This window comes from Paralichthys olivaceus, chromosome 23 (genome assembly GCF_024713975.1).
Source record: "Paralichthys olivaceus isolate ysfri-2021 chromosome 23, ASM2471397v2, whole genome shotgun sequence".
NCBI lineage: Eukaryota > Metazoa > Chordata > Actinopteri > Pleuronectiformes > Paralichthyidae > Paralichthys > Paralichthys olivaceus.
The window spans coordinates 8,365,522-8,385,725 of record NC_091115.1 but is presented as its reverse complement, the minus strand read 5'-3'; the positions used below and the strand labels follow the sequence as shown (position 1 = coordinate 8,385,725).

General features: G+C 41.3%; 3 protein-coding genes across 7 annotated transcripts; 1 reads left to right on the top strand and 2 right to left on the bottom strand.

Moving 5' to 3' along the window:
- Positions 1-1,740: 1,740 nt before the first annotated feature.
- Positions 1,741-6,114, bottom strand: lmod2b (leiomodin 2 (cardiac) b). Its single transcript, XM_020107707.2, has 6 exons — positions 5,476-6,114; positions 4,706-5,197; positions 3,641-3,901; positions 3,328-3,543; positions 2,800-3,234; positions 1,741-1,919 (listed from the first exon to the last, which is right to left on the bottom strand). The coding sequence occupies exons 1-6, from the start codon at positions 5,749-5,751 to the stop codon at positions 1,893-1,895; spliced, it is 1,707 nt and encodes a 568-aa protein (XP_019963266.1). The 5' UTR covers positions 5,752-6,114; the 3' UTR covers positions 1,741-1,892.
- Positions 6,115-7,566: 1,452 nt separating this feature from the next.
- On the bottom strand, positions 7,567-12,661 carry asb15b (ankyrin repeat and SOCS box containing 15b). Of its 5 annotated transcripts, none has more exons than XM_069520226.1 (14): positions 12,509-12,661; positions 11,834-11,942; positions 11,516-11,568; positions 11,153-11,284; positions 10,889-11,056; positions 10,269-10,333; positions 10,010-10,148; positions 9,750-9,921; positions 9,230-9,390; positions 8,885-9,029; positions 8,616-8,786; positions 8,372-8,474; positions 8,112-8,265; positions 7,567-8,030 (listed from the first exon to the last, which is right to left on the bottom strand). In XM_069520226.1, the coding sequence occupies exons 2-14, from the start codon at positions 11,938-11,940 to the stop codon at positions 7,861-7,863; spliced, it is 1,740 nt and encodes a 579-aa protein (XP_069376327.1). In that variant the 5' UTR covers positions 11,941-11,942; positions 12,509-12,661; the 3' UTR covers positions 7,567-7,860. The 5 variants fall into 5 exon arrangements, with proteins under 5 accessions (XP_069376327.1, XP_069376325.1, XP_069376326.1 ...); XM_069520224.1 differs by having other exon boundaries at positions 10,227-10,333; positions 12,509-12,660; XM_069520225.1 differs by having other exon boundaries at positions 8,631-8,786; positions 10,227-10,333; positions 12,509-12,660.
- Positions 12,662-13,287: 626 nt separating this feature from the next.
- Positions 13,288-19,497, top strand: LOC109632701 (uncharacterized). The gene is made up of 7 exons (XM_020092125.2): positions 13,288-13,447; positions 15,309-15,416; positions 15,530-15,586; positions 15,681-15,839; positions 15,944-16,103; positions 16,440-16,540; positions 17,379-19,497. Exons 1-7 carry the CDS (start codon positions 13,436-13,438, stop codon positions 17,541-17,543), a joined length of 762 nt encoding a protein of 253 aa, XP_019947684.2. The 5' UTR covers positions 13,288-13,435; the 3' UTR covers positions 17,544-19,497.
- Positions 19,498-20,204: the final 707 nt, after the last annotated feature.

The window sequence follows — 20,204 nt, the reverse complement described above, 5'->3', positions numbered from 1 at the left end:
CATGCTGTGCTGTGTGTTTGTTGATCTCTGTTAGAATTTCTGTGTGAGGGCGTAAAATTCCAGTTTCCACATGAAAAGGAGGAAAAATCAGTCGCATATCTTTCTTGGAATGCGTAGACCCCCCCCCCCCCCCTTAGTTCATCTACCTATCAATAGCATTAGCAGCTGGGCTATAAAAGTGATTCATTGTGTGAGAGACTGACATAGTTGAACGCTGAAGAGATTGCAGTTGGTTTTGTGAGTCTGTTTGTCTTGTGGGGCCAATTCACACAGATACCAGACGTCTGTCACATTTATTCTCCAGGTACACATGAGCACAGCAGAATCAAACTGTATCAGTGTGCATGTGAGCTAAAAATACACCAACTGTAAGAAAAGACATGCAGCAAGAACACAAGATGACCATAGTGACCTTCCAGGAAAACAAGCGAGGGACTAAAAACAATCACGCCACAACCGCTCGGTTCCTTTTACGACTTATTTTTAGTTGATGTCCACCGCACTGACCCTGTATCAGTTCCCTGCTGCAGAGCTTATGAAGGGGATTAGAGCAGGTATGGTACTTTCCACCAGATGATGTGGAGGCAATGATTCCATAGAGACCTGACGGACACACAGACTCATGCAGAAAGACAACAAGCATTTAGAGAAATCACAGCATGCGTGCAGGTTGACTTGATGTATACCTATAAATACACAAACATATAGTTATATATGTATATTTGTGTATTTACATAGGTTTAAATATATATGTATAGTGATTTATATACATATATATAATACATATATGCTATAACATTGCAGTGCATGTGTAATGCATATATATGTGTGTGTGCGTGTGTGTTTGCTTATTAGATGTCCAATTAGCTAGCTGTTATGTAAAAATATCACAAGAAAAGTATTTTGTCAAATTTTCCAAATGCACTTCCGGCTAGATTTTAGGAATGAGTCATTTGAAACAGCAGTGTCTCATGCATTCAGTTAAAAATGCAAAGGTCGAAGGGTCTGAGCGTTAAAGGCTTAAACTGTAGCTCAGTATTTATTGAACACGTTCAAATATTACTTTATAATTATCTGCTGCACTTCAGAGACTCATGTTACATTTCCCTCCATTTCCCTACAGAGCACAAACACCTCTGTCCATCCTGACAATAATGTCCTGAATTGATAATGCAGTGACCACCCTGAGTGCACAGACCCCACTTACAAGCAGGAAGTCGGTACATTTTACGGCCCCTCTATTGACAGTTGGACGGATATGACAAAGTGCGGTGCTTGAGTAGAGGAAGTTTGATTCTCAGTCACTTAGCTGAAGGAATTCATTGTGCATACTGAGCCGCTGTGGTCATTAAACAGACTTCAGTGTGGAGTGGAGCCTGTATGTGTGCCAAACTCAATTTATGAAATATATATCTTACTCCATATTCCACATACACCACTAATTAATACTTTTATAGAATATTTTTACATAATTTATACGCTTAATATAGATTTATGAACTCATCTTTGGAACCCATCTGCAACCAAAGAAAAAGAAGTCGACAAAGAGTCGTACTGAAAACACCAAATGGTTATATTTCAACATACAGTTCAACCAACAACAGATCGTATTTACAATTTTACAGTGAATTAGACAAATTACCAGTAAACAGTTAAACTCATTTCAAAATGCCATTGTCTAGATGCATGAATACTTTTAAAAAAAACATCAACATTATTAAAATGTCAAGCGATTACTGCAATGAGTAAGAAATCAGTTTGTGCCTCGTCACACTTTTCAATGTGTTTTCACCTCGTGCCTTCATCACTGGTGGGCGCTCTATCATCATCATCATCATCATCATCATCAGATTTCCACAGTAATGAATGGACCTCTTTTATTCCTGCTTGTACTATCGTAGATGATGCGGGACTTCCACCTAGAAAACGACAATGGTGCATCAGTTTTAAATTGCATAGAATATATCTGTGCCTTATGTTCCAATATCATGGTGAGAGCAAATATAGAAATGAGAAGACTCAATGAATCAATACTTTCAGGTATAAAAGTCAACTTTTGAGATTCTGGCTTTTGACACCCTGCGACGTTGTTTTGTCGCCTGTGTGTTGTTTGTTGTGTGCTGTGGTGGTAACGTATCACAGATGTCTTTATCGAAGCTCTGCTGAACAGCTTCTATAAATACCTGCACTAAGTGGCAGGAATTTCACAGCTAGGAGACCCCGCCATCTGAGGGCAGGGCTGATTTTTCCACTCTAGCGACATAACAAGCCTTGCTAACGCTTCGGCCGCGATAATGTTCATCTCTCCGTCCCGGGTGAAAAAAAGCAAACACTCCATGTAACAATAGAGACATGCTCATTTTTCTTTACGTAAATCCATCTTGTTTTTTCTTTGACTTTTTGTTTGTTGTTTTCAAGTATCTTCCTGTTTAGTGTGAGAATACTTGACATTTTCATTGGTCGTATGTTTTTCTTTCCCGTGTCTCTCTGACTGTAAAAGCTGTTGGTAAGCAGCCTTTTGTCTGTCTACCCCCAGTGTACAGACATGATGACTCAGACACCAATGACTCTTTGTCATCCTCATCAAAATTCAACTTCCTACTCGCCACTTTGCCTCTAGAGGGTCAGTTTTTTCTTTTAGCACTTTGCTGAACTGCCTGTGGAGGAGAAATTGTTCTCACAGATGTTTCTAAATAACCCAGCTTCAATCTGATACAGTTGGGAACAAAACCACTGATGAAAAGGGAAAAAGCAAAATTGGGCAACAGATTAAAATTCAAATGTCCCAATTGTTCTCACCCGTCTCAGGTTGCACATGCCGCTGCTGCGGATGGACTCCATTAGCTGGTCGTGGGCTGACCTCATTGGCGTGGAAGGCCGGCTGCCCTCCTCCGCCCCCCTCCTCTCCACCGACACGGGTCTCAGCGCGTTCTTCAGCTCCTTTAGGATGCTGCTGGTCTCGTCTTTCTGCTTGCCCTTCTTGCCTTTCTTCCCCTTGGCCTTCGTCGACTTCTTGCTGCCCGCCTCATGTGCCTTGATGACCTCCGCTATCATCCTGGTGGGCTTCGTCTTCTCTTTCTGTGGGGGAGGCAGCGGTGGAGGAGGAGGAGGTGGAGGTGGTGGCGGAGGAGGAGGAGGCGGAGCAGGTGGGGCCTGCTTCCTTGGCAGGTCACGACGGGGGAGTTTGGGTGAGGACCAAGGTGAGCTGTAGGGTGATGAACCAGGGGTTCCTCTCTAGATACAGAGACAGGGGAATAAATCAATTCTATCATCAATATCTTCCAGTCGGACCAGTGATAAGTCTCATTCTGGGGCAAAGTTACATACTAGCGCAGTGGTTCGGGGGTTGACGGCTCCATCTGTCACCCCTTGTTGGCCCTGCTGCTGCTGCCTCTGCTCCTGCAGCCGTTTCTGTCTCTGGCGGTCCTGGTTCCTGGTGAGGATCCCTGTCATGCTCATCCTGGGGCCAGGGAGGTTGAACTGGTAACCCAACTTGATCAAGGTGCAGTTTTCCCTCAGAATCTTCACCATCTCCATCTCTACCTGTGGGACAAAGTTTCAGGATGGAAAAACAGGGTCACAAATGCAAGAAGAAAATGGATTGTTTTGGTGAAGGAATCAAAGTGGGATGAGAACCAACCTGTCCTCCACACATGTGTCTCTGGTTGTGGAACCGAAGCTCAGTCAGGGTGTTGTTTCCTGGAAGTGCCTGAACCAGCGCCATCACACCCTTGCCAGTCACGTAGTTGGACTCTATATTCAGGCTGGTGATGGACGAGTTCTCCCTCAGCATCTTGGAGATGGCCAGGGCCACAGGATCATCGGCGTGAGTGTTCGCGAGACTAAAGAGCCGCACATGTGTGTTGGACCGCAGTGCTTCAGCGAATCGTATAAGGGTGTCCTGAGAAGTAAATGAGAGTTCACACTTTAAGTCGCATGAAAGCATTTGAATTCCATCTGACCCTTTTACAGCAAATATATATTTAGGCTATACATTAGAAGCATAATCATTAATTTAATGTTATGATAGTTAAAGGACCATTGACCCTTCATCACCACCACTTACAAATATTCAACACTTCAGTAGGACCAATGTTTATCAAGTCAACACAAGAGTTCTAGCTCTTTTGCAAGACAGTCGTTACCCACAATGCTAAATTGAGCACATTAAGCAATTAGCAACTTACAAACTAAAACCACTTGCTACATTTCAACAACAACCTCAGAGGAAACCATGTTTTAGTTCATTGTCCAGTCACAGGATGTGTTTCTATCATATGTGTAAGTGCGGCCTCCATTACTCAGCCACAGTGAGATTCCTTGTCCTAAAATGAAAGTTGGCATACGGTCAAAAAATACTCAACAGTGAGGAGCAGGATGCTAGTTAGCAGGAAGCTGTCTATCTTGCATTACCAATACCTTGTATGTTGGAATGAAGGAGGTCATAACTTTATTAGAAACTGTTGATCCACACAATTTGTATCAGTTTTTCTATGAGACATGTTAAAGCGTCTTGAAAAATACTGTAGACTTGATAGTTTGATCTATTAAGTGGATTTATTAAAGATCTTTCTAAACTTCATTGTACTTTTGAGTTATTATTGGCTTCCACTAGGAGTTAGTCTTGGCTAATTTAGCTGCTATCATAAATTCACAAAATAAAACAATTTAAAAAGCGTTAATTTGGAACGTTCCCTCAACATACCTGTGAGATGTCGTCAATGTTGTTGAGATTGACCTCTGTGAGTTCAGGATCGTTACTAAGGACTCGTTGCAGAGTTTCGTCGACAACAGTCGGGTTTCCGGTCGCATTGGTGTCAGCAGGTGGAGGGGGAGGGGTCAGTCTAACAGGCTCCACCCTCTGAGGTTTTAGTAGTGTAGAGGTTTCGGCCCATGGCCCAGAATCTTTTGAGGGTTCAGGTTTTGATTTAATTTCTTGTACCTCCTCTTCCTCCTCTTCCTCCTCTTCTTCCTCTTCTTCCTCTTCCTCCTCCTCTGTTACAGCTTCCTCCTCTTCCTCACAGTCCTCTTCTTCTTCTTCCTCCTCTTCTTCTTCATCATCATCATTCTGTTCTTCCTCCTCTTCTTCCTTCCTTTTATATTTTGTTTGTTCTTTCTCATTTACATCATCTTTTTCATCCTCTGCTTCACTGTTTTCTTCTGTCACACACTCCTCTTCCTCCTCCTGTTCTTCATCCTGTATTTTGAAAGTGTTTGAAATGCAATATTGTTTCATGAGTCATCATCTTTAAAACGTATGTAACATGCACATGTTGTAAAATAACAAATGGTTTTAATGAAGCTGTAGGTATATGGTATAATTTTACTTCCTATGAGTACTATAATCAATTTCTTACTTTTAGCATTATTGGTAATCTGTCCTGACTTCCATCTGATACAACTTCAAACAAGCTGACATTGCCCCTGGCACATTTTACAAATGCCAAGCAAATCTAATTAAACACCATCACTGACCAGTTTGGGGCCTCCTCCACCTATTTCGTCCTCCAGCAGTCTACGTGTCTCGCTTTCCCAGTACTTCATGAGGGCCTCTCTGCTGAAGGTGCCCGTTGAGGTCTTGTCCGTCTGGTCTCTCTGTCTGAGTCCTATAGGCACGTTGGCATCAGGATCAATGTCCGCCAGCTCTTTTTCCAACTCAGCAAGCTCCTCTGGGCTGAGGGAAGCCAGAAGCTCGTCCTCGTCAACATCTTCGTATTTACTCAGCTCTCGTCTGTACCCGAAACAACTCATGGCCAAAGCAGGATCAGCACAGACCAGTGAGAATCACTTTGAAATAACACAGATTTGGAGTCGCATATGAAACAGAGTTGACCCCAAAATAAAGGAGAAATTTGGGAATAGAGATTCCAACAAGCAACGATATCCGTTGTGAGGCTGCTGGAGAGCCAAGGACATAAGTTCTATAAGTCCAGTCAAGGAGATGTTTGCTAGGGAAGGTATACAGTCGTTTGCGCTCTAGCTGGGTGCTTGTAATGATGAGCATCCACTCCTGTCCGAACCCGATCTGTCCTGGCTGCCTGTTTCGCTGTGAGGAAGAGCCTTTGTGTGTGTGTCAGTGTCCTCTCTTCTCTAATCTCCCCAGCTGCTGTTCATGCCTTAAGAGAGGGATCAGAGGGGAACATAGCAAAGTGCGGGGCCCATGATGCAGCATCTTTTTTGGGAGGCAGCGCGCTGAGAGACAGAGCCACAAAAAGCATGTGAGCTCAGACACTGTGTGGCCTGTCAACGTAGCAGTCTGTCACCGCGGCCTGAACGACTTCGTTCATGGCCAAAAAAGACCAACTGGACCCAACACACATGGAACAAGAAAGATAAACAGAGATAATGTGTCGTCCAAATATCGACACAAGCTCGTTCTCTGCATGTCCAATAGTCCAGAGGTGTTGGCTCATCTTCCATTCTTAATGTCAACTAATCTGGGTGGTGATGAAAATCATATCATGGCAGAGATAGAACATATGGAGGCAGGGACAAGGAAGACAGGAAGTGCTGACTGATTTATTGATGGGATGTTGGTTTTTAAATGTTCTCTATACAACTTCAAGACCAAGGTATGAGCTGAGATATGTATGGTTTTTCTTTATAGTTTTGTAGTATTTATATACTTATTTGTATGTTTGATGTGTGATCTTGATGTGGAGCCACAGTATCGAGGTCTCGCTCATACACACACTCAATCAATCATGAGTCAGTCTCAGCTGTCAATCATCATGTTTCACCCTGTTGTAATAGCATCAGAATAACTAATTAAAACTTCATTAGACAAATGAACTCTTGAACAGTACCTTAAATGACAGAAACCATTTTAACGTGTTCTTTTTAGTTTGGTCCATGTTCCATCAACTAACACGGAGGAGGCAGGGTTTATAATCTATACAGCAGCCAGCCACCAGGGGGCGATTGAGATGCTTCTGCATCACTTTTTGGGAGCTGTCATGTCGTACATATTTAAATACAGTTTATGTGTCAACTGGTCGCCCCTCCACTTTGGTCCAGACTGAAATATTTCAACAATGATGGATGGATTGTCATCGTCAACGTTCCACAAAGGCTGAATCTTACTCATTTACCTTCAATGCCACAATGAAGTGAACATCTGTGTTTTTAACCCCTCAGGTTGAGAGAGTTGAATATCTCATAGCTTTTCATTTCCTTTGTTTATGACCGGACTTGCAAAAGTTGTCACTTTCCTCAGCCTCTGCTGTATATCTTTAGATCTGGTTGAGAACAGATTTTTACTCATCTGGAAGTTATTTACACGCAGACCTGCAGTGCGGTTAACACTGTATTACTCATGTACACACAGACGCAACACAAGTACATGCTTTCCAAATGCAGACACATGAGCTGCATACATGCATAGCTTATCATCTGGGTCATCGCTCCAGATCGCCTCCAGAGAACATAATGACAGAATTATAGTGATATTGTTCCAGGGATTTATAGCTGTGTTTGTCCTGATCTGCTGCTGAGGGATGAATTATGGTCATAGATCCTTTACAGAATAGTTGTATTAACACACATACAGAAGAGAAATGAAACATATTGTTGCTCTGGTAAATTCACTCATTTTTATTACAAAATAGAAAAAAACATTCCAATAAATTCTCATTATATTTAAAGCACAATATTTTTTTAATTTGAAGGAAAAAAACTGAATTTGTAGCCTAAGATATTCTAACATTTTCAACCTTTGAGGAAATATTAATTTTCTTTTTCTGAAAAGACAATTCAACACTCACAACCTGCAAGCACGACTATGGCTTATAAACATGTAACATATAAAAGATATTCCTGTTGACAAGTGTTTTAGTGATACAGGTATAGATAAAAAGTTTTTCACGTAGAGGAGAGGTCAGCGTACAGGTCGTACTCTCTGTAGGTCAGGTAGCTCTTCAGTCCCGGAGGAAAAGGTGAAGCCGCCATGGCTTCAGGGTTGTTCAGCGTCCTGAGGTTCATGTGACGTCTGATCCCCAATCGACACAAGTGCTGCAAGGACCGAGGTTTACCTTGGGACCCACAAACATATAAACTTCAGTTGTATGTAAAGTCAAGTTTAACTTGCTTTCACAACATGTGTGTTTTTTTACTCAGTATGTCAGAGATCTCATCCCACTCTGGCCTCGTCTCCAGGATGCGTCTGAGGTTGGGACAGATCCTGACGTAGTCGACGTAGTCCAGGAGCATCTTCACCACGCTGCCCGCCAGGTGTGTCAACCACGACACCGACACAAACTCACAGAACTGAAAAAGCAAAAATAAATAAAGCAGGTTATTATTAATGGCTCATTTATTATCTGAGGGGCTGAATGACTTGATGAAAACGTGTCGTTCTGTGTCTTGCTCTTACTGAGACGACATTAGGTTGACTGTAAATTTGGTAGACTTGGTTATGGAGGTCGGTCCAGGTACTGTCCATTTCTTCACCGTCCTCATGGCAACACTGGAAACACCTAGCAGAGGCAGCAGTTCAGAGACATATTGTTGTGATTGCATTTTATAAAATCAGTATTTTATACATGACTTAAACTTGGATATAGAATTTCCCAAACATGAAATTTAAGTGAAAGGACAATCATTCAATTTTAGTTCACTTTTGCTCAATGTACTTGTCAGCGTGATATCCACTGTTGAGCAGCAGCCGCAGCATGACCTGGTCCCTGAGGCAGTACTGCAGGCCTGTGGGAAACACTGTGTTACTGATCACCCTGAAGTAACAGTTCACCTCGGCTCCGTAGGACAGCAGCAGCTGCACCAGCTCGTACCTGCACGGAAGAGTCAAAGGTTCCAGCTACAACAACAACAACCCTGCTACAACTTATCAATGAATAAACACACTCATAAACACATGTACGCCATGCACCTCTCAGCTCGTATAGCGACCAGGATGCATTGCAGCGGATCCAGGTCGGTTCTCGCTCCAGCCGCCAGCAACATCTCAGCACATGTCATGTCACCGTTGGATACGGCGAAGTACAGAGGCGTCTTCCTGAGGTCCCCATAGTTCTCTGCAACAAGATACATTTGTGAAATTTGTGTAAGAGTATCTTTTATGTAAGGCTGCTCACAAACAACTAAACAAAAAAACAACTACTGTGCGTACGCTTCACGTTCTAAGAGAAATGTCTTGCCTGCATTAGTACATGCACATGTATGTGTCCACAGCTCCGGCCCTGCATGTTTTATCAATAGCATTCCTGACTCATACCAGAGATGTGCATATGCAGCAGGGCGCTGACATCATATCCTTTCTGTATGAGCAGCTCCAGACACTCAACCTGTCCCCCGTCAGCTGCTGAGTGGACAGGGCTCTGGCCTGAGAGACGGATCGCTCGCTTTGTGGTGATGGGGATGAGAGTCCTCAGGGCTCTGAAGTATGAGGGGGTGGGGGCAGGGGGTTAGAAACAGTGAAAATGCGAGGAAGAAAACAGGACATCGAGAAAAATGTTCATTAGACTGTGGTTTGATGGGAGTGAAAAACAGCGATAAACAGAAGGCTCTTTGTGGAAATGAGTGGAGTGAAAACACTGCAGAGCTGTGAGGTGGAGACGGACATGTTCTAGAAATTCATGTTAATTTGTCTTGAGCAATTTCTGTCTTTCAGGCTTTTCTCTACTGTGTTAAGCTTTTGGCATGAGAATATCACCATATTTAGTGTGTCGGGGTGACTGAATGTTCTTTTGGTACGTGCACAGTCACAAGGCTTCATAAAATAAAGGTTAACTCGCAGAATGTGTCCTTCGTATGCGGCTCGGTGGATGGGCAGCTGGCAGGCATAGCTGGCCACATTTGGGTTGGCTCCGTGCTGCAGCAGCAGATTGATACAGTCCAGGTTTCCAGATCCAGACGCGTCATACAGGACCGTGTCTCCATTGCTGGCCTGGGCGTTCACATCACCACCTAGTGGAGGACAGGGACAATACAGCAGGGTCTTGAGGTGTACGCTGTGCACACAGTGGGTTTCTTGACACTGTTCGATTATGTTTACCGTGCTGTATGAGCAGGTCCAATGCTTCAGTGTTGCCGTATTCAGCCGCGACCCCCAGGGGCGTCACCCCGTGTCCGTCTCGGCCCGTCACTTTGGCTCCGTGCCGCAGCAGCAGCGTCAGGATGGCTGGACAACCCACCTAGAGGAGGTGAAGACAAGAGAATGTGTTGTCTTCTGGTTCTGTCATCTGTAGCCGACATCAATGCCTCGTAATCACCTTCGCAGCTTCATGGATGGCCGAGTACTTAGTGAGACACACCTGCTCCACATAGGCCCCTCCCATGATGAGGGATAGAACCATGTCGTACGATCTTTGTCTCACGGCTGCGAAATGTACAGACAACAGAGAAAACATACTGATGAAGGATTTATCATTAAAAACATAATTAAAATGTTTCCCAGTAAAATGTAACACTTGAACATACGTCAGTGTGATAAGAACTGAACTGTCTGAAATGTCAGAAACCACTTCAGAGACAAATGTGACTTTTTAGTTTGGCCCATGTCCAATTCATTAACATCGAGGACACTGGGTTTATGACCTATACAGCAGCCAGCCACCAGGTGGCGATTGAGATGCTTTGCGTCACTTTCCATCTTTAATATTGTCTTTTGCTGCATGCAGTCATGTTAGTATGCTAATATTTCATCGTCAGTACTAAACACAAAGTAAATATAGAACGTTTGAATAATTTACAAAGACTTGATTAACAACTTCAAGTATTTGAATATAATGAATAGTTATAATAAAAGTAGCAATGTTTGTAATATGATAACAATGAACTGTTGAGCAATAAGCTGAGTACGTGACTGTGTCAATGTTGGATATGTGTGTTTCTGTGTGTGTGTGTGTGTGTGTGTGCATGTGTGTGTGTCCACCAATGAGCAGAGGAGACTCGTTCCTGCTGTTGGTGCTGTGTGGTGAGGCCCCGTGCTGCAGCAGCATCCTAACGTTTTCCACCAGGCCGGCCTCTGCTGCCAGAGTCAGAGCCGTGTCCCCGTCCCCCGTCTGCTCCTCCAGGGTCAGCTCTGTGCATGTCACCATCACTGCAAACACACCATCAACAGAGTACGTTAAAGTTACACTCTACGTCTACGGGCTCTTTACACTTTACATCCCAGCCTGTTGCACTGAGCTCTCACCCTGCAGCACTGCGTGCAGGATCTCTGGCTGCGGCTGCACAGCTGCAGCATGCAGAGGCAGCCAGGCCCTGCTGTCGCTATCTCTGAAGGCAGACACGCAGCCTGACAGCTCCTGCACTGCACACACATCACCTGTGGAGATCAAACCAAGACACATACATGTACAAACATATATTTGTGATACGCACGCTCAACAGTGATTCAATGCACATACATTCATTATAACAGGAATTTACTCTGCTTGTATTTATCTATTTGTGCTTTGCCTTATTTACATAGTGATACCTGTTGATTTTTTTAATGCAGATATATTTTTTACCCCAACAAGGAAAGAAAGAGGAAGAATTGAAATAGGAAGCTTGCCTTTATGAATGGCTGTCATTATCTTCACAAAGTCTTCACTGTTTGGTTCTGTCCTGATGAGCATGGATCAAATTAAAGATTTTACTGCAGAAACTATAAAACAGCATAATTACAGTATTCAAGCAGTTAAGCAAAATATGCAACATTAAAAGATTGCAAGAATTATAAATGATGAAATACTTACCTAAAAAAATACATAGATAAAATATATAGAGGCATCCTTGTACACATACAGTAAAAACTCTATAATAATGACAAATTAATAAATCAGTGACAAAGAAATACTTTTCATGGGTAAACGATGACATGGACTCATACCTGTGTGTTTGTACTGAACATGGCAGCTTGAAGGCATCTTGAACGCTCTCTTGAATGGCAAACTGAATCAGCTCCTCATTTATACCTTCTCGCTCCAAGTCATCCATTTCTATTATGACGGGCAGTAAAATATGTTTCCAAGTTTAAAGTTTCAACTTCATCTATCTCAGTCCAGCTGCATCTGTAAAACTTGCTTTCTCACACACACGTACACATGCAAACAGTTAAAAGACTCAAGTGCCTGAGTTCCAATATTTTTAAATATTTCAAAAACACATGATTAAAGGTACAATAGATTCTATGGTACAACAGCAGAGGTAGCTTGTTTTGACTGTGCAAATTCAGAGGGTTATGGCCTGTGGGGAAAAGCTGTTACAAATGCTGCCTCTTTTTCTTTTCACGTCCACACTGAGCTTCCTGAATGATTCCTTGTCATTAAAAAGAGTTTTGCTACATGTGCAGGTAGATTTTACTTCTGAAAATCAACACGTGTGCGTTGTTGGTGCCTTGTCCGATCCTGCAGACGTGCAACTTGTTTATCAATGACTGACTTCTGGCAGCATTCATGCTTGAAATGCCGTCATATGTGAGTAAATCAGTATGAACGCTGACATCTGATTGGATCCCACGAATGAAGTGATAGTTTTGATATTAGTCAGGTTGTTTTCCTCTCACCTGTTCATGTGAAAGTGTTGAGCGCTCCACCTCGCTGACTGCAGTGTGTGTTTTTGTTTTTGCAGGGTCCTGAGCCATCTGGGTTATATTTAGTCGTGACCTGCTGTTGAGTGTGGATGACCTGACTCAGCTCAGAGTGTCTGTCACACTCTCAGCACTAGCAAGCCAAGCACTCCCTCCCTGATAGCAAACAAAACACACGGTACATGTTTGCAGAACGTCGCATGTCCGAGATCTTCTCATGTTGTGCTCCCGTGTGAGTCATCATTGAACTCATCTGCCCCTTTGTATTTCCCAAATGCATCCTCTGTTACTGCCATTGATTTAATAATGGAAATCAATTATGGATAATAGCTTTTACTTGGATTCACTTCATCAATGTAAGTCATGAGGAGATTATGCAACCGGAATTCTTCACATCTACACACGCTCACGCTGAAGCAACGGTATCACAAGTTTCTTCTCTGAGCTGAAACAATAGGAAAAGATAAATATAAATAACAACAATGAAGTTTGAGCCCAAATCCTCCACAGGACATTGTGTTTTTTTCCACTTTCCAAACAGCAGCTTGCAGAATAACCTCGACATATTGTGAAATATTTCCCTGGAGGGAATGAGTGCCCACTTTCTCCTGACGAACAAATTGATACGTGGGAGTTATGGAAAAGAGAAAAAAAGCTCTCAGACAGCGTCAGCGTGTGACACAATGACTCAGCCTGTAGGCGGCCTCTCTCCACCGCGTCAAAAGACTGCACCGATCTGTCTGGAGTGAAAACACACTGCCAGCCCATCCTCAAGTTTCACTACATGCTGGGACACTACACACACACACACACACACACAGAGGGAGAGATGAGCTCTGTCTTTCAAAGAGAAACACTGACTTTGATCCACTGGATTTGAGCAACCACAATTTTTTGCTCCATATGAGGAAGAAAGTAAGTAACAGAATTTATTGAATGTGTTTATAGAGTTGGTTTTGTGTTATAAAATGCAGACTAATATATTAATGTATTTTTGTGTGCTGTATGATATTATGTTTTATACATAGTATAATCTGAAAAAGTAAATACTTCTTTATAAACTCTTACCTAAAAATAACTATTTATCCTACTAATTCCTGTAGTATTTAAAGTGGAGATCAGTATTTATTAAAGGTGTAATAATAAAGAACACCCCTGTAATGAGTAACACTACTGCTGCTGTATATAGATGGTATTTAATGAGATCAGAGGTCTGTGGTATCTGCTTCACATCCTGCTGCTCAATATATATATATATATATTTACTCAATCCCCCTTCGGGGATGAATAAAGTAATCTATCTATCTATCTATCTATATTGAATAAGGCAGATGAGCATGTGTTTCCATCCGACAAATCAAACTGCGAGCTCACTTCATTCTGCTGTGAGATGATATTTTATGAGGATGAAATGTATTTTGAGGCTGATGTGTTGGAAACTGTGTAATTATGGCTTTAATATCTTTAAAGAGTCTCTACAGCTGCCACATAAATGTTCTTAGTTACTTATCACCACTGTGCATTCAGTCCCTTGATATGTTAAAGTAGTGTTTTTTAGTATTATATAGAAATAGTAATCTTATGGATTAGGGCGGCTACTAATGAGTATTTTCATTGTTGGCTGATGATTTTCTTACTTTGTTTTTTATGTTTTTAAGAATATTTGTGATAAAATGATATTATAATGTGTCACTTCCCAGGGTCATGTCAAAGAATTGCCAGTTTTGTCAAATTAACGATTCAGATTTGCAGTTAACCAAAAATATTGACCAAAGTCAATAAAAATATTAATATGTGAGAAGCTGGAACCAGAAAATGACCAAAATGATTAATCGATTATCAAAATAGTTGCAGATACATTTTGTGTTTGATTTATTGATTCATTGACAAATCAATGCAGCTCTATTTGAGATTGCTGAGATACTAATGGAGGAAATCTGATATTTAGCACTTGAGGAAATGTAACATCAAACCAATGTGAAGAAAGATTTTGTGAACTGAATTCTGTATTTATGAAGAAGAGAAATATATTATACATGACTGCATACGCTGTGCATGTCGAAGTGTGTCTTTGTGATTATTCGTCAAATATCATGTTTTAACTGATTCTTATGATGCACACGCACATACAACTGTTCATTTAATCCTAGAGTTTGTGATGCCCCCCCACACCCTCAACACACTAAATACACCAAGATCATCAAAAGATGAACAAATATTTGTTTGACTTGAGGACAGATTCTCTGCTTTAACATCATAATTTATGAAAAATCATTATTTTAACAGCCTGTATGTTTAGAAAAGACATTGGAAACCTCATCCTTCCTGGGCAGGGAAGGTAATTTAGCTGTGCTGAACAAAAATACAATCATAGCTCAATGTAGAAAGGACAAAGAAGAGAGCACGTCTGTTTGGAAATACAATATTTTCCTTAAAATCGTATTTGACGTAGAGGTGGTAAATTTTGATGCAAAAAAAAGTAATGAACCAAGGCACAAAATTAAAAAGCCTTAATTAGTGTGGCTAATGCACGGTAGAGATTTTCTTTTAAAATGCACCTACACATCGTGGCACACTAGCCTTCATCAGGGTGACTAACCTCACCGTAGTACCCTTGAGCAAGGCACTGTGGGTGTCAGTGAGGTTTCAGTAATCAGTTCTTAAGTGTGAACTGGATTCATCTGAATTAGGATTAATGTCCTCAAAACAAAACATAACGTCATTGTTACTCTATGATAAATACAGCGGACTTTAACTGATGCTTCCCCTCCTGCAGATCTTGAAAGCACCTTGTCTCCTCTTGAGTCTGTTCACAAGTTTGAATCTCTGCTCTGGAAAATTCGGGACGCCGATAACTGATGATGTGAGCAAGCTGTCTTTATTGGTGAGATTACAAAATCATAGAAACTGGTACCTACAGTATGTATTACTGTCACATGATCTCTGTTGCTGATATCATATTGTAAAAATCTCTCTCTGTCATGTTTTCCATCATAGAAGCAGAATATCCCGTCTGATTATGAAATTCCTGTTAGTTACATTCCCAAAGAAGTGGTAGGTATGAAGCTGTGACCGCAGAACTGGCATGAACCTGTTAAATGGAGATGACACTTTTAATATCTGACTCTTTTCAATCCTTTGTCTGCAGGCTGGCCCGTGCTGGGTGGTGTTAAACATCTATCCTTTAGAGCAAAGTCTTCGAAAGCTGGCCAGCATGTTCGGTGCCATCTCCTCCAACAAGGAAAACATAATCGTCTTCATTGCGATGCTGAAGAGTTTACGCTTCACCTTCGACCATGAGGAGCTGGTGAGTGATCTGCAGCTTGATTTAGACAGGAGTATGTAATAATTTGCACATTTAATTCTTTAACTGAGTTACGTCAGAATCTCTTGTGGTTTGATTCCCACCAGGAAACTACAATGCAAGTCTTCCAGTGTCACTACAGAGATGGGAGCTTAATGTCTGGTCTTTACTTCGACTATATCAAAGATATCTTACACGCCGCCGCTCAGGGGACATCCGGCTTCTCGTGCAAGCCACCACCGTGTCTCAATCCACATCAGACACCAGGTACATTATTCATTTGCATTAGGAATTTGATTTGATTTTCAATTAACGCCTCGAAAAATTAAAGCAGCTCAGTAGCCGAGAGAAGATATTGATTTAGTGGTCAAGCGAATAAAAACCATATACCCTGGACAAATGGAAAAAGCTTTACAAAAGCCAATACTTGGCAAAGCCTTTTTATGCCAATCAACATCTCAAAATGGAAGTAAACTGGTCAAACCAGAATCTCCTTCACTGGTTCGATAAATAAACATCAAGTGTATCTGGCTACCTACTATCAGATTTCTGAGCTGTAACTATGTATTCAGTTAAATTTCCTATAATATTGTTTTTCCCCAGGGGGTCAGGAAGACACTCGTGTATACAGCTGGTCCAAGAGAGCGCCCGTGCTCCTGGCTCTCATCCCCTTCATAGCCTGTGTTGTTCTTATAGTGTGGCAGGTAAATACATGAACCATCCCATTTTGTATTTTCATTTACAAGAAATATAGGAACATGGAGAAATAGTTTTGAGGACGTTGTTTAATGAACAAATACCTTCAAAATATAATGAAAATACCATCGAGTACTCATTAGAAAGTGTTCTCACCCTAACGAACTTAACGACAGCTGATTTCACACAAGTCCAAACATTTTCCAAAACTTTTCCAGAAGGTCTGAGAACGCAAATGTCCGAGACAGTAGATCCTGACATTGTATTCACACTACTCAATCCAATGATTGCGTGCATGTATATAAGGTCAGTTATGTCAAACCCAGAGGAAATTAATAGTTTCTATATAACAATAAGTATTTATTTCTATTTTTATTATCAGTACTTCTGAGCATGTGTTTTATGTTTCCACTTCTTCTAGGATGAAAAATTCTCTTGGGGTCCATTTTATTATTATTTATTCAGAGAGGATGCCCATCTGGGGATATGCCATAAACTGTACATATTCTGAATTATAGTGGTTTGCTTGCTTTTTCTAATGTTATACATTATGAGAAGCCTCCACCAAACCCTTTTGTGACCGCAGTGACTCTTGTGCCTCTCGCGGTCTCTGTGGGTCAGTCTTATAAAACCTTCATGATAATGCTCCTTTGTTTCAGTCAGCACTTCCAGGAAGTCAAATCTTGTAAAGTTATTAACTGCTCATCAAATATTCAGCAGTACTTTGAGGCTCAGTTATTACCTAATGTAATGATGTTCACTTTGGAGATTTATAATGTCATGCATCCATCATATGAAACAGGACAGAAGAGTCATTTTCTATTTTTCACATTTTTTTATTTTTAGGTCAGGTCTGGGAGGCGCTTACCAGTGTGCAACACCGAAAATAACCGAACGCCATCTTCTGACACGATTGCCAGTGTGTCTGTCTTCATCCCACTTCAAACACTCACCCACGCTGCCGACACTCAGCCAGCGGGGGAGGCGATGCCCGAGCATGAGAGTGGATGAAGCACGGAATAAAGAAGAGAAGGAAAAACTCTCTGCAGGTTGATCTGTTCTTGGCAGGAGCCTGCTAGATGTAAACGAGTGTGGACTGACACTCCTCCTCCCGCTTTCACTCATTTGAGAGAGCGGCCATGATAGAAACTCACCTGCTGTGAAGGAGGAAGGGCGTGTCGCAAACTTCCCTCAAGGCATTTTTTAACACCTAACCACTCAAAGAGACACAACAAGTTATCTGCCAACATGGCTGGTGAGGTGTATAAATTGTCTCGCCTTGGCTGGTGTTCAGCAGCAGGCGACTGGCCTCATTAGAGCAGATCACGTTGATATATTTGACTTTCCTGCCACTCTGCACTGGTGCCATTCAGAGGGATCCCCAGGTTCCAGTTCAAAGCTGCAATCAAATGTCACAGATCAAAATCATATCCGATATTTTGAGGACATTTCTTTCTTTCTAAGATGATACACCTGTCATCAACTTGTCGGATGCAGAATCATCGTGCTCCTGTTTCCTGGTTTCTGCAGAAATGCAATTGGGGAATGTGTAAAGAGGCACGTTCCTACCAAACCAGTCTTTAGTAAAACACTTGAATTGCAGCAGCAGTTTATCTTGTACTTGTGTGATCTGTGATCTGTCACAGAATGTGAACCTGCTAGTCGCAAACAACAGCTAGAGCAGCTCAACAAGCGTCTCACTTTGTGTGTCAAAGATCTGACCAGATGGCAGATAGCCATTGCCAGGGGTCCTTTGAATCCCGTCATTGTATCTCGAAGCTGTTGCCCAGTGATCTATAGCTGCTGCTCAGCCACAGTGAGTGTGTTAGAGTTTTTAATGTCTCATTCACTGAGTCAATCCCATTCAGTCACGGGAACATGAGTGTGATCGCTCTCGTACTGTACATGTCAGAGAGAGTGGGGAGCGAGAGACAGGCCGGGCGGGATGAGAGAGTATGAGGGAGATAGGGATAGATAGATGGGTGGATGGGATGAGCTCAGCGACGAGCATAAGGAGGGCTTGTTCTCGCCACAAAAGAACTGGCCGTAGGCTGGAGGAAATGCCAGTTACAAACACGACTGATGTCGGCAGATCCCCTATGAATCAACAGGCGAAGAATCCCTCCAGACCGCAGGCTATGTGGCCTCATCTGCAGAGGATGGTTAGTATTTCAATAACAATTTTCTGTGTTTGAGTGATTGACTTCCAAAACACAATCAATGAAATGCGGAAAGATTTTCCTTCATTCCACTGTTTTCCTGCTGCGGACAAAGTTCTACTGTTGTTTCGAATATTCTCAGTGACCAACCTGTGTGATTTTAATTTTTGTAATTTTGTGAAAATGTGTATTTGTGAAATGTTTAACTTATTTTGTTACAAGATACTTAATGATTGTGATTAACATTTTCAATAATAATGTAAAGGAGGTAGACAAAATACTGTGAACGCTCAGGGAAAATACAGTATTACTGTGAAGTAAAATATGTTAGGGCAAATATTTCTACTGTCGTGGGTTATGTCGTAAATGCCAATAGACGCATTCATCTCCCCCGTCTTTATATCCGTCAACTATTTCAACTTCTGATTCCTTTCTCTTCAGTTTATCCTGATTTCTGTGACTTATACTTACACTGCAACTGTATTGTCCTCTGTTTACTGTTTCCTATTATTGTGAAAACTCACAAGAAAAAGTGTGCATTGTTGTTCGTTTCATGGCTAATTAGCATTTAGATTTGTAAGCGATTTGGTCAAATTCCTTTTTTTAATGAAATGTTGGCATTATTTTGTCTACTCCCTGCTGATAGCCTATGAGCAAAACTATTTTGTCAGTGTTATATGTGTATTTGTCAATAATATAAAGATAGTTATTCCTATTGGAAAAATTGTGCATAACATAAAGTCTGAATCTGTTTGTATATATATTTCTAATAATGAGTATGTTATTGAATAAAACAGCAGCAAATAGTTCAGCTTCTGAAAGACACGTGGATTGAATTATCTTGGTTTTGTTTTAAGGATTTTAGGATTTGATATTGATTCATGAATTAAACCAGTGCTTCTCAACCAGACCCCACAATTGCCTATCAATCAATCACAATCAAAGGGGAAACAATTAATTTAAAAAGGTCAACACGACAGCACCATGCTGACTTTCTAACATATTCATGCAACTTGGTGTCACTTTATATTTCCCTCTGGTCATCCATGCCCCCTGGCATGAGAACCACTGGATTACACTAACAAGACAAGATAAGATAAGATAAGATTCCTTTATTGGGTAAATTTGCTGTATTGCAGCAGAAAAGAGGAGAATAAAAAATAAACATCAATAAAGTAATAAATACATTAATATGCAATATAAACACAAGGGGAAAAAAATATATATATATATGGTGTAGACAGAATATATTCAATGAAACGGATTGAACATGTGACCATTATGCCAGTACTGACATCAATACAATTTGTAGTAATAAAGCTGTGTTGATGGTTTGAATGTTGAACTCGTGTTGTTGTGATTGGACATTTGACTTTATTATACTGTGTTACAGTCTTCAAAAATTAGGAAGGATGTAGACATGAGTAAATATACACAAAAACTAATGTAAAAAATATATATAATTATTATTATATTATTAAACATCTGACTAAATGGTAAATTAAGGGATATT